The 17,601-nt window shown below is 30.2% G+C and overlaps 1 protein-coding gene and 1 long non-coding RNA gene across 2 annotated transcripts; both read right to left on the bottom strand.

Moving 5' to 3' along the window:
* Positions 1–5,149: 5,149 nt before the first annotated feature.
* LOC7467597 (glutathione S-transferase L3) lies at positions 5,150–8,008 on the bottom strand. The gene is made up of 10 exons (XM_024587517.2): positions 7,847–8,008; positions 7,664–7,747; positions 7,510–7,570; positions 7,343–7,429; positions 6,704–6,802; positions 6,520–6,622; positions 6,359–6,438; positions 6,087–6,194; positions 5,643–5,723; positions 5,150–5,554 (listed from the first exon to the last, which is right to left on the bottom strand). The coding sequence occupies exons 1-10, from the start codon at positions 7,858–7,860 to the stop codon at positions 5,549–5,551; spliced, it is 723 nt and encodes a 240-aa protein (XP_024443285.1). The 5' UTR covers positions 7,861–8,008; the 3' UTR covers positions 5,150–5,548.
* Positions 8,009–10,326: 2,318 nt separating this feature from the next.
* Positions 10,327–15,108, bottom strand: LOC127904454 (uncharacterized). Its single transcript, XR_008057654.1, has 3 exons — positions 15,058–15,108; positions 12,688–12,726; positions 10,327–10,357 (listed from the first exon to the last, which is right to left on the bottom strand). It is a non-coding gene; the product is annotated as an uncharacterized LOC127904454 (long non-coding RNA).
* Between the last annotated feature and the right edge of the window lie 2,493 nt (positions 15,109–17,601).

The following is a 17,601-nucleotide window of genomic DNA, read 5'->3' as shown; positions in this document are numbered from 1 at the left end:
TAATTTTTAAAAAATAAAAAAACATCATCAGCATACATTTCAACACAAAAAATTATTTAAAAAACAACCGCTATCACACTGTCAATCATCCTCAACACTAACAATATTAGTGCAGGAGCAGCACACTAACATTAAAGTAATTTAAAAATACAAAAGAAAACGATGAAAAGACTATTTAATTTCTTTTGTTCTCTTAATTTTCTACAGACTCCACTACGAGGTCTCTCCCTTTCTGGATTTTTTTTCTGCAACTCAGGCTCAGCGACTATAACTCTGTAAGTGGCTCTCCTTTCTATGTTTTGTTTATTTTCTAATTTTCTCAAAGATTTAATATCTTGATATTTGGTTTAATTTTGATTTTCTCAAAAAATCTTGTGGATATGGTAATTTGTTTTTCAGTCGCACCTATAACCTTTCTTTTGTTTTTATTAATTCGGAGGATTTGTAGCTTGGAAACTTGGTGGACATATGTAAAGATCTACATCTTACTGCATGTAGTCATTTGATTTATTTATTTATTTTGTTTCTTTTCCTATACTTGTAAGTATGGTGATATGTTTAGATGTTGAGTTAATCAAACATCATGGAGTACTTGTCAATCAAACTTGAGCATGTATATTTGAAATCATACAATTCACTGTTTTTATTAGGCATTTGTTTTAGGTTTACTTTTGAAATAAGCACATTGTTTTATTTTTTATTTTGATTAATCTACTTATCTACAAGATTAATTCTTGAACTAATTGTAATGATATTTTTTAGGTTCACTCTATATTGAAGTTTTAAGCGTAGAGATGTGGCAACGAAGAGCTCTAGACTTTTTTTTTTTAAGAAATTAGATGTTGATCTCCTAGGTAACAATGTATTTGTTGTAACTTCTACTTCAAACATGACTACTCCTCGAAATCTTGACGAAATAACTCCTGAATTTGAGGAACTCGATGAATGCCAATCTAAAAACCAAAGAATTCATTCTGAAGAAATGAATGTTACTTCTTTGGAATGTGATCTAATTACGTCTAATTAATGATATGGGATATTCATATTAACCAAAGAAATAGAAATTTGTTGTGCATATCTTAAAGCCGTCAATTCCAACCTATGCATTCAAGGTATTCTTTTTCAAAAGATGAGAATCACCATCGTTGATTTCATACTTCTTGGTTTAAAGCATTTTTTAGTTGACTAGAGTACTTAAATGTAGTGAAAGTTATATTTTGTCTACCTTGCTGCCTTTTTGGTAAGACAACAAGTAGGATCAGATGCTTTTGTATTCATAGTCTTTGTTAATTGGAGGATGGTAAATGATGGGATTTATTGTCCTTTATTGAGTCATGTTAAGAAGGAGAACTCATGTAACAGCCCGGCCCAACATGTTGTATATTGTCTGCTTTGGGCCTTACCGCCCTCACAGTTTTGTTCCTGGTGACGCGAGCCCACTTCTGAGCCTAACGCCCCAAAACGCGTACAACATGTTAGCAACCAGCACTACTAATAAGACCAGCTACCAAACCCTCACCCGCCGATGTGGGATATTACAATCCACCTCCCTTAAGGAGCCCGACGACCCCGTCAGCACAATCAGACAGCCAGTAAGGTCGGCTTTGATACCAATGTAACAGCCCGGCCCAACATGTTGTATATTATCCGCTTTGGGCCTTACCACCCTCACGGTTTTGTTCCTGGTGACGTGAGCCCACTTCTGAGCCTGACGCCCCAAAACGCGTACAACATGTTAGCAACCAACACTACTAATAAAGCCAGCTACCAAACCCTCACCCGCCGATGTGGGATATTACAACTCACCACATAGAATTACAATGAAATGTTGTGAAGATTTAATGAGTCAATCACAAAATATTCACAACTTGGTAGATAAAAGAGCATCACAAGAAGTTGAGAATAATTGTCTACGCCTTAGATTGATATCTTTTGATGGCTAGCTTTCCAAGTATGTGCCTTTAGAGGCCACGATGAAATACATGGTTTAAAAAATTGAGGTAATTTCATTGAACTCTTGAACCTCATAGGAAGTCATAATGATAAGCTTGGTGGGCTTGTTCTAAAAAATAATCCCCATCAAAATGCTAAATATACTTCTCATGGAATTCAAAAAGATATTTGAGTACGTATCTTTGCTAACAATATATGAAGGGTGATTTGTGATAAGATTGAGGAGTCAAAATTTGTATAATTATTGAAGAAACTAGAGATAAAGCAAAAAAGAAACAAATGGCAATTATCTTATGATTTGTTGACAAAGATGGTTTTATTCAGGAGCATTTTTTCTATGTTGTGCATGTGAAAGACACCATGACATTAACTCTAAAACAAGAGGTGTGCAATGTTCTATCTCGTTACAATCTTCTTGTAGAACATATTCGAGTTTAAGAATATGATGGTGTAAGCAATATGTAAGGTAAGTGGAATAAACTTCAAGCTTTGTTTCTTAAAGATTGTCATTTTGCTTATTATGTACATTGTCTAGCTCATAGGTTACAATTAGCTCTTGTTATTGCCTCTAGAGAAGTAAAACTTGTCCATCAATTTTTTTCAAGTTTGACTTCTATTATTAATATTGTTGTTAGTTCATGTAAAATAAATGATGAGTTGCAAATTTCTCAAGCAATAAAATTGCAAAAGATGAAATAAAAACATGAAAATGAGCAATCCAAGTTGGTCCCTTACAATGACTTGGCGATACTCGATGGAGTTCTTATTTTCAATTAATTTGTAGCTTTTTAAGGATGTTTAGTGCAACTTATAAAGTTATCAATACTATCTCTAAAGATGGAGCAAATTATTTTCGATGAGGTGATACAGAAAGAGTTTATTTGGCATTAACATCTTTTGAATTTGTTTTCATATTGCATTTGATAAAAACAAATTATGAGAATTACTAATGTTTTATGTCAAGCTTTGCAGCAACAAGATCAAGACATTGTTAATGTCATAAGTTTAATTTCATCTACAGAGTCATTGATTCAAAAGTTACATAATGATGGATTAGAACCTTTTCTTCAAAATGTCAAAGAGTTTTGTGTATAAAATGAGATTGATATTCTTGATTTGAAAGCACAATATACAAGAGTGTGTGGCAAGTATCATCATCAAAATGAAATTCTCATAACTTTTGAACATCATTTTAAAGTTGATATATTTGTAACTGCAATTGACTTTTAATTACAAGAGTTAAATGGTAGTTTTTATGATCAAAGAGTTGAGCTTCTTATTTTAAGTTCAGCATTATGTTCTCGTGATTCTTATAACTCATTCAATGTTGATGTATACAATTTGGCTAAAAACTTTTAAGCTAAAGATTTTAGTGAGTAAGAGAAACTTCATTAGAGATTTCAATTGCAATATTATAAGCTTGATGTACCAAAACATCCAAAGTTTTAGAAATTGACTACCCTTTCTAAATTATATAGAGCAATGACAACTTCTAGATGATCAAAAGCATAGAGCGAGCTTTATTTACAATGAAGTTGGTGAAAATAAGGCTTTGTAACAAAATTAATGGTGATTTTCTTGCCGGCAATTTAGTTATTTATATAGAAAAAGACATTGCTATGAACTTCACAACATATATGATTATGGATGAGTTTTACTCAATAAAAAATTATCGATGATGACTTAGTTTAGAGTTCTATTACTTTTTTTTTCTTTTACTTTTATATCCATATTGAATATCTTTAATTTTTTGTGTTTATTGGAATGTAATAAAATACTGCATATAAAAAATTTAAAAATTTTATTTTGTTATAATTATTGCATCCACCATGATTTTAGAAAATCTTAATATGCGCCTACCACGCCTTTATATTCTCTATCTTTGTGCATGTTGAGGTCTTAATTAAAGCAAATACATAACCATCTTTGTTGTCATTGACAAAAACTTTTTTCATTCTTGATCTCCCACTAATTCCATCCTTCACACATATAATTCCATTTCTATTGCCCATAGCTTTCTCTTTTAATTTTCACGTAACATAAATTTAAAAACAAAAAATAAAAATAAAAATAAAAAAGCTTGACCGACTCAAGGCCTAGAATGATCTAGGTTAAAAAAATAAAAATAAAAAGGGAAGGCAGAGAAGGAATTGACAATTATGCACAGGAATAAAATGCAGTCAAACCAGCAAAAATCTACGAGTCATAAAGCTAATGCACATATAAGATGTGAAATCATAGAGGTCCTATGTATAGCTTCTAAAATAAGAAATGGAGATAAAGAAACGTAGATCATTGCCAATTCCCCCACTGCATTTACGTCTGTTGCACGACATTGCCCTTAAATTTTGTTTGGTCCTGATGTGTGATCTTCTGTATACATTTGGGATAAATTGAGTAATTAACAATTAAAAAATTAGTGGAATAATATCATAATTAGAAATACAATATTTACTAAATATCTCATGCTTGGAAATAGTAATATTTAATAAATATTACGTTTCTAAAAAACAGAAAGATGTTATTTCATTTTTCGAGCGGTGTTATTTCATCAATTTTTTTTATGTTTATTGTACTAATTTAACAAAAAAAAAAACCCACCTATTTGAGCGGCGAAGATCTTCAATGGTGTTAGAGCGCGGGTACACAATTCAACTAACTTGATAAGTTTTGTCAGCATCAGTCCAATGTCCATCAAGTTATGTTTCTATAATCTTAATATTTATATAGAAAAAATTCACTAATAAGATTATTATTTAAATTTTGTAAGCCATTTACACGGCTTCTTGTTTTTTAGATTATAATGTTGTTTTTTTTATTATTAGCGTAGATATCTGATTTAACTTACGTATATTTCAATTAATTCTACATATCATGCAAATCTTCAATAACCCGACGTTTTACAATGTTGTTTATTGCTATTATTGTAAGTAGCAGTAAGGTTAATTCGAGTGTCATTATCTGTAGTTTATGTATCGGAGAAGTACACTCCATTATATAACCTAACATCCTCGAGATAGAAAATGCAAAATTCATTAAACCTGATATGCTGTCAGCATCATTCTTATCACCTAATTCTAGTGCCCATAAGAAAGGCCTGGTATATCATCGCCAAAACTATTTTCTGTGGAAGAACACGGATGCCTCGGATTCTTAACTGTTAATAGGAAGCAACAAATTCCGGCGAGCAACAATATCACATAAGTACCAGGAGCTTTTATATTCATACTATAAGACAAGCATTTCGTTAAACACCATGCAAAGAGCTTGGAGTAAAAGTACTAGCAGCATCCAGCCTAAAAACAGGTGCAAAAGTAATACCATCCTGGAAATCTAGCGAACACACTGAGCCAGACATGCTCACTGAACTAAAATGAAATGGAGGCTTATTCTTCATTATTTACCAGAGCTATAAGTAGACACCCGTGGAGACCAACCATGAAACATCAACCATCATATATATATATATATATATATATATATATATATATATATATATATATATATATATCTGCACCTTAACCCTACAAACACAACCAATCTTCTTCAGCTAAGAGACATCAAGGCCCTTGTTCAGTGTAGTGGCATTTTCATTCTAAGCCTGCGAAGCAAACATAAAGAGGTGATCAGTTACTTCACCACAACTTCCATGAATTATAAGCATATCAGGATGGTTTTTGACTCTTTACCATAAAGCGCTTCTTGTAAACTTCAACCATCTCTTTTGGATCAGTTTTTGTCTGCTTGTAAGCCTCAATCTTGTTCAACTCCTGCGTTTGGATTTATAAAAGGACAAGTTACCATCCAAAACCAAAATCTCCAGCCCAAAAAGAAGCTCAGCCTCTTTTTTACTACTGGTTCAAGATAAGGAGCACTAGGACATTCAGCTCAAATGTTCAGTTGCGTAACAGCAAATGATTGCTCATCGTAAGCTTAATTATTAGACACTAGAGAAGAGGCCAACACAATAACCAGACATGATCTAAGTCATGCAAGATGGAAGATCCAGTAAACTGCTTTAAACCAAACGGTGACAAAGATAAAGAGTACAGAACCAGGTAAATCTGGGAGGAACAAAGTGAAAGAGCATGGAACACGGGGGGCAGATGAAGAAAAAATGGGTTCCAAATTACCTCAATCCAAGCTGCCAGTTTTGGTCTGCCAGCAGTAATATCATACTTAAACACTTCTGACAGGAAGATGCAGAATCTTTCAACGAATGGGATATAGGCTATGTCCACCTGAGAACAAATGGTTTTTAAACATACATATAAAACATATCACACTCAAATAATGTGCAAAGGCAAATGATTCACCATACATATTTCTGAAAACATATATATACGGTGAAAAATTCAACAAACAGAACAGGCTAAGGTGCTCGTGGTATTAACTGAAAACATACCAAACTGAATTCTTGACCAAGGAAGAATGGCCCATCACCAAATTTATGCAGAGCATTTTCTAGATGATCAAAAGCAGGACCTGAAGCAAGTTACTAATTATAGTTAGTCCAGTTTATATATGAAACACCACACATAGAAAGAGAGGAAAATCTGAAGTTACCAGCTTCCTTCGCCGGGTCTCCCTTGAATGAAGTAAACACTGTACGGTTGAATGTATCAGTGTAGGAGAACAACTCTTCAGCGAACTCTTTCTTAGCAGGATCCTACAGTAACTTACTTTGTTAATTTTTTCAATTTGATTGGGAGTTCACATCAAGAGTGCAGGAGAATCATACGCATCTTACCTCAGGGAGAAGGGAAGGTCCTTGAAAGTTGCTTTCTAAATACTTAATCAAATCAAGACTCTCCCCGGTGATTTTGCCATTGTGTTCCAGTGATGGAACCTGTGAACAAAAATGGTTTTGCAGTCAACCAAGAAATGATAAATAATTCATAGGTTAAACAGCAACCGTACGCACTTGATACAACTAGCTATCAAATTAGTACTACTCCAAAAATCAGAACTATACTCCAGGAACATTCAGTGAAAAATTGATGTAACGGCCAATAATTTAGTAAGTATCAGGCTAAATTCTATAATTGATCAGCTTTATGACCACACTATTTTACGAGAGCCATCATAAACAACTTCACTAGAGCCATACGAGAACAAAGCAGAATCGACAGTGCCTCAAAAACAATGCTATTACAGCTCATACTACCCCAACTATAAACCCTACTCTGTGGGTTTTTAACAGGAAACTTGTTAGACTGATGCATTGCATGGTTTTTTTTCTTTTTTCTTTGGTGACCTCCTGCAATATTGTCTACAAAAATAGAAAGAAAAATCAAAGAATAGTGTATCGTTTCTTGAAAAATAGGGTATGAGTGACGGATAACAGTAAGGGAAGCATTAATGAAGCATAAAGAAAGGAAGTATTGACCTTGTTTGGAGGGTAAACTTTCTCTGAATACCAAGCAGGCCTATTTTGAAGGATTAGAGGGACTAGCTTAATCTCGTCCTGTAATCCCTGCACCCATCAAGAAGAAAAAATAAATATAAAAAAAAAAGGAAAGTGACAGCAAAGAACAGAATGGATTGATAAGAGACCTTGAAATTCCTGGTGATCCAAACTCGATGGGCAAATGGACAAGTGTAGCATGTATACAACCTTAGACACAACAAAAACAACAACTAATTTAGAAACAAAATTCTTACTACTGTCAATCACAGCAACAAAAAAAGAAAAAGAAAAAAAACAAACTTGGTAGTTCCATCAAATAGTGGAGGTTGCTCTGCAGTCGCATCCAATGATGGGGGCAATTTCTCTGGTACGCTCTTATCCAAACTTCAAATACAGAATACAAAACAAAAAAACAGAGAGAGATCAATCAAACAGCAAAACACAAGTTGAAGAATTGAGAGAAAGCAAGCTACGGCTTCTTACGCAGCAGCAGCCATGGCAGTGACAGTTAGAGGTGCGTGTGCGTGGCCTTTTTTTAAAGGTGCAAAAGAGCGGTGATTTGGAACAGAATCGTGTCTAGATACAAAATGGTCTGGGTTGGGTTTATATAGCCGTTTATGACCTTAGCAATGACGAAAGGGATACATGATCAGATGACCTTAGCAATGACGAAAGGAATACGCTTATTTGTTAAAAAAAAAAAAAAAAAATTCTCAACTCAATAATTTAAACTATTAGGTAAAGTTTTATTTATATTATTCTCTAACACACTTCCTCAAGTAAAAACTCTTTAAACTTAAAACTTGTACATGTCCACATTACCTTGTGCTTGATTTTTATCAAATAAATGGGGATGATAAGATTCAAACCCGTGACTACTTAGTCATCAAGGCTCTGATACCATGTCAAAAAATCATCTCAACCCAATAGTTTAAGCTGTTAGGTGAGGTCTTAGAATATGATTTATATTATTCTCTAACACATTCATCCATTATCTCAAGTTTCATCATTGTGAACATCCTTCCATGATCTCAAGTTTCATAAAATTCAAGGATATAATTTAATTAATTAGATTTTAAATTTATATTTTAAAAATTATTAGATTAAATTTTACAAATCATAGAATTATTAGATATTTACATAGTTTTTAACTTTTTAATTCATAAAATTAATAAAAATACATACAAATTAATTCGAAAATTTATATTAATTAAACAAAAATAATCATTGAAGAGCCTCAAGTAAGACGAAGGGGGAGTAGGTGACGAAAAACAACACGTTACCAGCAGCCACGGCACCCACTCACGTCCCATTAATTGCACGTATCGTATTTCAACTCTTGATATTTTATTAGTATGGAACTCAAAGCAAGTGTTAATACAGTTTCTTTGGATTTTGTGAGACTTTTCAAGAGTTGAGATTTACTTGACATTGGAGATTGTGCATTGTTCTCATATTGTCTTGTTTAAAAAATATATCCGTTGTAGTTGATTTTCTCATGAGTTCTGATAATAACATTTGAATCTTTTGAAACTTGAAAATAAAATTTAATTTTTTATTATAAATTATTATTGTACGAGCAGAAATATTTCATTATAACAAGGACGGCATAGAGGTTTAACGATAAAAAAAGGTAAGCCATAACATTAGCAATGAAAAAGGAGTTAAACATGATTTTTTTTTCCTTATAGTATATTTTGGGATATTTGGGAGTCCGTAGAAGATGTTTTGTAAAGTGTTTTTTATTAAAAATACATTAAAATAATTTTTTTTATTTTTAAAAAAATATTTTTAGCATCAACACATCAAAATGATCTGAAAATATCAAAAAATAATTTAAAATAAAAAAAATAAAAGATTTTTAATTAAAAAAAAAACACTTCTGAAAAATAAAAATAAACAGAATTTTAATTCTCACTGATCATGCTCAAAAAAATCTTCTTTTAGTTTTATCCGTGAAAGATGAGAAAAAGGATAATAATTTGACACATAATGACAAATAAAAAAAAAAAAAAAGAACACATACCAGGCGGCTTAAGTTCGGTGAAGTTCTAGCATTGAGTTCTTAAAGATATTTAAGCTACGAGGCAAAATATCAAAGTGTATTGGAATAGCAAGTGTGACAGATTCATAAAAGAAAATTTTAAATTCTAGATTAATACTTTTAAATCAATTCTTTATTGTAATTAAATTGAATTGATAAATAAATTGAGTTCATATATTTTAAAAAAATAAAATTCAATTTATTTTGTCTCCTATATTACCCTTGTTAATATTTAATGCTATTTTATTTTAATGCTATTTCTTTCATATTTAATGCTATTTTTAAAAAAACAGTCATTTAGTATATGAAAGTTGCTGAAATTGCTCAAGTAATAATTTTGTCCTTTTGTAGGGACATCGAGGGATAAATTAGGCAATTACTGTGTAAAATACAAATAAATAACACAAAAGCTATAAAAAAAAAAAATCGAAATGACACAGTTTTGAATGTCGCGGATAAAACCGTGACATTTAATTAAATATTATAATCAAAATTTTAATTGATTTCATAATTCATATCTATTTAAATTCAAAATTAATCGATCAACTGGGTAATAAATGCCACCTTTACACACATTTATGGTTATTGTTTTTTTTTTTCTGATAGCTGACGTGTCTTTATTACCTTGCATGCATGGAACGACAAACATTTGAATAAAAAAATAAAAATTATTTGTTCTTTTACCTTGCATGCATGGAACGACAAACATTTGAATATTTTTTAAAAAATAAAAATTATTTTTTCTTCTTTTTTTTCATGTTTTTTGGGGTATAAACCGCGGCCTCTATCATATTTTTAAATATACTTATAAAATATAAAAATTACATGGAATTGATTATTTTATTGTTGTCTCCAGAATTACACTATATATTCTCAATTGCAAACTCTCCAATGTAATATATTACAAATGAGGAACCATAAAAAAAAAAAAAAAAAAAAAAAAAAAAAAACTCACTCTCACTCTATCTTTCTCTCTCCAAGACATTCTCTTCACAAAACAAATTAAAGTGAAAAAAACCCCAGATCGATTTAACCAAATTAATTTTTTTGAGATTATTTGTGGAAGAAAAGAAGCAACATATTTGCGGGACTGCAAGACGAATATTTTGCAATGGTTGGACCATGGGTGATTTATGAACTGCGATCGGTTCGCAAGTGAATGATTTGTTGTTTGCATGGTTGAATAATGGTTGTGCCATGGCTCCGCCATTGCAAACACCTTGTTTCTAACAATGGTTAATTCAGTTTTGGATTTAAACAAACTACGGTTCATTCACATAAGATTTAGCTCTAACTTGTTTCTCATCCCTATCTATCTATCGATTGGTTTTCTTTTATATCAATTAAATTTTCTGTTCTGCCTCAAACATTATGGGCAACCAAACATCGGGAAGGTATTGAGAGAAGGTTAGAAACTATTCTCCAAAATTTATAATAGTTTTTTACTTGATTTAGAATTTTATTTTATTTTATTTTATTTAGAATTTTTTGTTATTTTTTTCACAATTGTTTAAGAAATGTTTTGTCTATTATAAATAAGGTTATTTAGCTTGTATTTAGTTTTTTTTTTTTACTTGGTATATTGCTTGTGTGTGAGAGGATACTCATATTTTTTAGTTCTCTAACGAACTGAATTGAACTTAAAAAATGTTTTACCTATTATAAATAAGGTTATTTAGCTTGTATTTAGTTTTTTGTTTCACCTGGTATATTGCTTGTGTGTGAGAGGATACTCACATTTTTTAGTTCTCTAACGAACTGAATTGAACTTATCGAATAACAATTGTCTTTGTGACATCTTTATTATACTTCTCGTTTGTGATTCGCTAATTGTTGGTGGAGATTTATTCCAATAATGTTGGTGCTTTGTTTTGAGTAATTTATGTGTTATGCTTTTATCAAACTTGATTTTTAGCTTTCGATGATTGTGTTTATCTTGATTACGGGTTACAAAACCTTTATATCCATGAGTTCGCATTAGAAAGCTTGTATGCAGTTTCTCTTTTATTAATATAAAATAAAAATAAATTTCAATTATTTTTTTATAAAAAGTAGGCATACTCTAGCATACACTGAACAATGTCATTACATCTTTCTCACCTATGCATATTTAAAAGTATTAAAAGAAGCTAAAACTCTTTACGAAAACATCGTAGCTCCACACTTAAAAATATTGTTTAGTAGAACAATGTAACGGAAATTTTGCCAAAAACCTAACAATAGCTATCAAAGGCATTGAAGGTTTTTTCACTTGGCTCATTTATCATTATAAAATTGATTGGGGATAAATAAATTTTTTCTCATCTTAATTGCACAGTGAAACGACTAAAATTTTCTTGGAAATGACAAATTTAAACCTATCATCAAGGGGTATTTTTGTATTTTCACAATGGTTTTTTGTTATTATAATGTCAATTACGGGGTAATTTGGTATTTTTACAAATATATAAAATAAAATAAAATGCACGGTGAAATGAATAAAATGTCCTTGAAAGAAAAAAAATTAAACTAGAGTCAAGGGTTTTTTTTGATATTTTTACAATGGCTTTTGCAATATTATTAAGTCAACTCGGAGAAAATTTGATATTTTCCTAAATAAATAAAAAAGAGTAGGTGTGTATATGACACCACAGGTATATGGGAGGTATCTGTGCACTTTAGGTGGCTTATGCAACACCGTGTCATTAAAAGCAATGTCGTGTCCTTTTCTTTTTAGTATGACGTGTATCTTTGGTAGTGGTCTGATTTGTCATAGTGGGCTTTTCTTTATTTTTCTTCTTTTCTCTTTCCTCCCAAACAAATTACAGTTTGATTTCTATTTTTTGTTCATAATCATTTTGTAGAAGTTTTATTTATTTCTAATTTTATTCTTCAATCCCAATTTACAAATATTATATTTTCTAATTTGGTCCTTATTATTTTGATTTCTAATTTTTCTTGTTGGTCTTTCGCAAAAGTTTTATTTGTTTTTAATTTTATCTTTCAATCCAAATTGACGATATTATGTTTTCCAACTTGGTTCTCATTGTATTAATTTCTAATTTGAAAATACAGCAGAAATTAAGATTAAACTGTGTATAAATGTTACTCACAAAAATTATTTTTTCTTCTTTTTTTTTCATGTTTTTTGGGGTATAAACCGCAGCCTCTATCATATTTTTAAATATACTTATAAAATATAAAAATTACATGGAATTGATTATTTTATTGTTGTCTCCAGAATTACACTATATATTCTCAATTGCAAACTCTCCAATGTAATATATTACAAATGAGGAACCATAAAAAAAAAAAAAAAAAAAAAAAAAAAAAAAAAAAACTCACTCTCACTCTATCTTTCTCTCTCCAAGACATTCTCTTCACAAAACAAATTAAAGTGAAAAAAACCCCAGATCGATTTAACCAAATTAATTTTTTTGAGATTATTTGTGGAAGAAAAGAAGCAACATATTTGCGGGACTGCAAGACGAATATTTTGCAATGGTTGGACCATGGGTGATTTATGAACTGCGATCGGTTCGCAAGTGAATGATTTGTTGTTTGCATGGTTGAATAATGGTTGTGCCATGGCTCCGCCATTGCAAACACCTTGTTTCTAACAATGGTTAATTCAGTTTTGGATTTAAACAAACTACGGTTCATTCACATAAGATTTAGCTCTAACTTGTTTCTCATCCCTATCTATCTATCGATTGGTTTTCTTTTATATCAATTAAATTTTCTGTTCTGCCTCAAACATTATGGGCAACCAAACATCGGGAAGGTATTGAGAGAAGGTTAGAAACTATTCTCCAAAATTTATAATAGTTTTTTACTTGATTTAGAATTTTATTTTATTTTATTTTATTTAGAATTTTTTGTTATTTTTTTCACAATTGTTTAAGAAATGTTTTGTCTATTATAAATAAGGTTATTTAGCTTGTATTTAGTTTTTTTTTTTTTACTTGGTATATTGCTTGTGTGTGAGAGGATACTCATATTTTTTAGTTCTCTAACGAACTGAATTGAACTTAAAAAATGTTTTACCTATTATAAATAAGGTTATTTAGCTTGTATTTAGTTTTTTGTTTCACCTGGTATATTGCTTGTGTGTGAGAGGATACTCACATTTTTTAGTTCTCTAACGAACTGAATTGAACTTATCGAATAACAATTGTCTTTGTGACATCTTTATTATACTTCTCGTTTGTGATTCGCTAATTGTTGGTGGAGATTTATTCCAATAATGTTGGTGCTTTGTTTTGAGTAATTTATGTGTTATGCTTTTATCAAACTTGATTTTTAGCTTTCGATGATTGTGTTTATCTTGATTACGGGTTACAAAACCTTTATATCCATGAGTTCGCATTAGAAAGCTTGTATGCAGTTTCTCTTTTATTAATATAAAATAAAAATAAATTTCAATTATTTTTTTATAAAAAGTAGGCATACTCTAGCATACACTGAACAATGTCATTACATCTTTCTCACCTATGCATATTTAAAAGTATTAAAAGAAGCTAAAACTCTTTACGAAAACATCGTAGCTCCACACTTAAAAATATTGTTTAGTAGAACAATGTAACGGAAATTTTGCCAAAAACCTAACAATAGCTATCAAAGGCATTGAAGGTTTTTTCACTTGGCTCATTTATCATTATAAAATTGATTGGGGATAAATAAATTTTTTCTCATCTTAATTGCACAGTGAAACGACTAAAATTTTCTTGGAAATGACAAATTTAAACCTATCATCAAGGGGTATTTTTGTATTTTCACAATGGTTTTTTGTTATTATAATGTCAATTACGGGGTAATTTGGTATTTTTACAAATATATAAAATAAAATAAAATGCACGGTGAAATGAATAAAATGTCCTTGAAAGAAAAAAAATTAAACTAGAGTCAAGGGTTTTTTTTGATATTTTTACAATGGCTTTTGCAATATTATTAAGTCAACTCGGAGAAAATTTGATATTTTCCTAAATAAATAAAAAAGAGTAGGTGTGTATATGACACCACAGGTATATGGGAGGTATCTGTGCACTTTAGGTGGCTTATGCAACACCGTGTCATTAAAAGCAATGTCGTGTCCTTTTCTTTTTAGTATGACGTGTATCTTTGGTAGTGGTCTGATTTGTCATAGTGGGCTTTTCTTTATTTTTCTTCTTTTCTCTTTCCTCCCAAACAAATTACAGTTTGATTTCTATTTTTTGTTCATAATCATTTTGTAGAAGTTTTATTTATTTCTAATTTTATTCTTCAATCCCAATTTACAAATATTATATTTTCTAATTTGGTCCTTATTATTTTGATTTCTAATTTTTCTTGTTGGTCTTTCGCAAAAGTTTTATTTGTTTTTAATTTTATCTTTCAATCCAAATTGACGATATTATGTTTTCCAACTTGGTTCTCATTGTATTAATTTCTAATTTGAAAATACAGCAGAAATTAAGATTAAACTGTGTATAAATGTTACTCACAAAAATTATTTTTTCTTCTTTTTTTTTCATGTTTTTTGGGGTATAAACCGCAGCCTCTATCATATTTTTAAATATACTTATAAAATATAAAAATTACATGGAATTGATTATTTTATTGTTGTCTCCAGAATTACACTATATATTCTCAATTGCAAACTCTCCAATGTAATATATTACAAATGAGGAACCATAAAAAAAAAAAAAAAAAAAAAAAAAAAAAAAAAAACTCACTCTCACTCTATCTTTCTCTCTCCAAGACATTCTCTTCACAAAACAAATTAAAGTGAAAAAAACCCCAGATCGATTTAACCAAATTAATTTTTTTGAGATTATTTGTGGAAGAAAAGAAGCAACATATTTGCGGGACTGCAAGACGAATATTTTGCAATGGTTGGACCATGGGTGATTCATGAACTGCGATCGGTTCGCAAGTGAATGATTTGTTGTTTGCATGGTTGAATAATGGCTGTGTCATGGCTCCGCCATTGCAAACACCTTGTTTCTCATCCCTATCTATCGATTGGTTTTCTTTTTTATCGATTAAATTTTCTGTTCTGCATCAAACATTATTGCCAACCAAACATCTGGAAGGTATTGAAATAAGGTTCAGAAACTATTCTGCAAAATTTATAATAGTTTTCTACTTGATTTAGAATTTTATTTTATTTTATTTAGAAGTTTTTGTTATTTTTTTTCACAATTATTTAATAAATATTTTACCTATTATAAATAAAGTTATTTAGCTTGTATTTAGGTTTTTTTTTTACCTGGTTTATTACTTGTGTGTGAGAGTATACTCACATTTTTTACTTCTCTAACGAACTGAATTGAACTTATCGAATAACAATTGTATTTGTGACATCTTTATTATACTTCTCATTTGTGATTTGCTAATTATTGGTGGAGATTTATTCCAATAATATTGGTGTTTTATTTTGGGTAATTTTATATGTTATACTTTTATCAAACTTGATTTTTAAATTTCTAGAATTGTGTTTATCTTGAATACGGGTTACAAAACCTTTATATCCATTGGTTCGAGAATTGTGTTCGCATTAGAAAGCTTGTATGCAGTTTCTCTTTTATTAATATAAAATAAATTTCAATTTCAATTATTTTTTTATAAAAAGTAGGCATACTCTAGCATACACTGAACAATGCCATTACATCTTTCTCACCTTTGCATATTTAAGTGTGTGTGGTATTACGGTTGCTGTTGTGGTTGTGATTTTAAAAAAGTTGTTTTATAAAAAGTATTTTTAGTTGCGGTTGGTTTGAAAAAATATATATTTGGTTAAAACTGTGGTTGAAATTGAGGTTGAACAAAAAGTAGTTTAATGTGTTTGGTTAAAAAATGTTTTTCAAATTAAGGTTATAAAATAATTAAAAAATATATATATATATTAATATTAATGATTTTTAATTTAAATATTGTAGATTTAACTGCTGTTATTACATCATGAAATAAATAATATTGATATCAAATATTTTTTTATTATTCCATTACGTACTATCCAACAATTAAATACTAGTTTTTCGAGTAAAAAACAATTTTTTAAAAAAAATTTACAATTTCATTACGTACAAAAGTCATTCGACAAGAACTACAGTTTCGATGATTTTTTGAGCGTGCAATAAAATTAGGTAAAATATTATCAGGAATAAAATTGAGATTACAGTACGAGTAAATTTAATTCACCTTAAACTAATTTTAAAAAAAAAACAAAATATTGTTCACGATTAACTGCACTGGTTTTTTGGGGAAAAAAAACTAAACTTTTCTCACTAGTTTTTCAAAAAAAAAAAAAAACTGAACAGTGCGACAGTGGAGCCTGGCTCCAGTGTTCCTTAAAAATACCCACGAGAAGCAGCAAAATGCTGCTTCTCCAATCCTGCGGCTGGGCAGCAAAAATTAGTGGGTCCTACCAAGCAAAATCAGTTTTGTTTGCTTTACCAAACACTGATATGTGTGGCTGCGGGTGAACCTCACCCGTAGCCACATTACCAAACAGCGTCTTAGAAGTATTAAAAGAAGCTAAAACTCTTTAGAAAAACATCGTAACTCCACATTTAAAAATATTGTTTAGTAGAACAGTGTAACGAAAATTTTGCCCCTACACCTAAAAAACCTAACAATAGCTATCAAAGGCATTGAAATTTTTTTCACTGACTCATTTATCATTATAAAATTAACCGGGGATAAATAATTTTTTTCTCATTTTAATTGCACAGTGAAACGACTAAAATTTTCTTGGAAGTGACAAATTTAAACCTATCATCGAGGGGTATTTTTGTATTTTCACAATGGTTTTTCGTTATTATAATGTCAACTACGAGGTAATTTGGTATTTGCACAAATATATAAAATAAAATAAAATGCATGGTGAAATGAATAAAATGTCCTTGAAAGAAAAAAAATTAAACTAGAGTCAAGGGTTTTTTTGGTATTTTTGCAATGGCTTTTGCATTATTATTAAGTCAACTCGGAGAAAATTTGATATTTTCCTAAATAAATAAAAAAGAGTAGGTGCATATATGACACCAGAGGCATATGGGAGGTATCTGTGCACTTTAGGTGGCTTATGCAACACCGTGTCATTAAAAGCAATGTCATGTCATTTTCCTTTTGGTATGACGTGTATCTTTGGTGGTGGTCTGATTTGTCATAGTTTTTTTCTAATTTGGTCCTTATTATTTTGATTTTCAATTTTTCTTGTTGGTCTTTCGCAAAA

This window comes from Populus trichocarpa, chromosome 16, assembly GCF_000002775.5.
Source record: "Populus trichocarpa isolate Nisqually-1 chromosome 16, P.trichocarpa_v4.1, whole genome shotgun sequence".
NCBI lineage: Eukaryota > Viridiplantae > Streptophyta > Magnoliopsida > Malpighiales > Salicaceae > Populus > Populus trichocarpa.
Note: the sequence above shows the minus strand (reverse complement) of the source record. Positions and strands in the feature narration are given on the sequence as shown.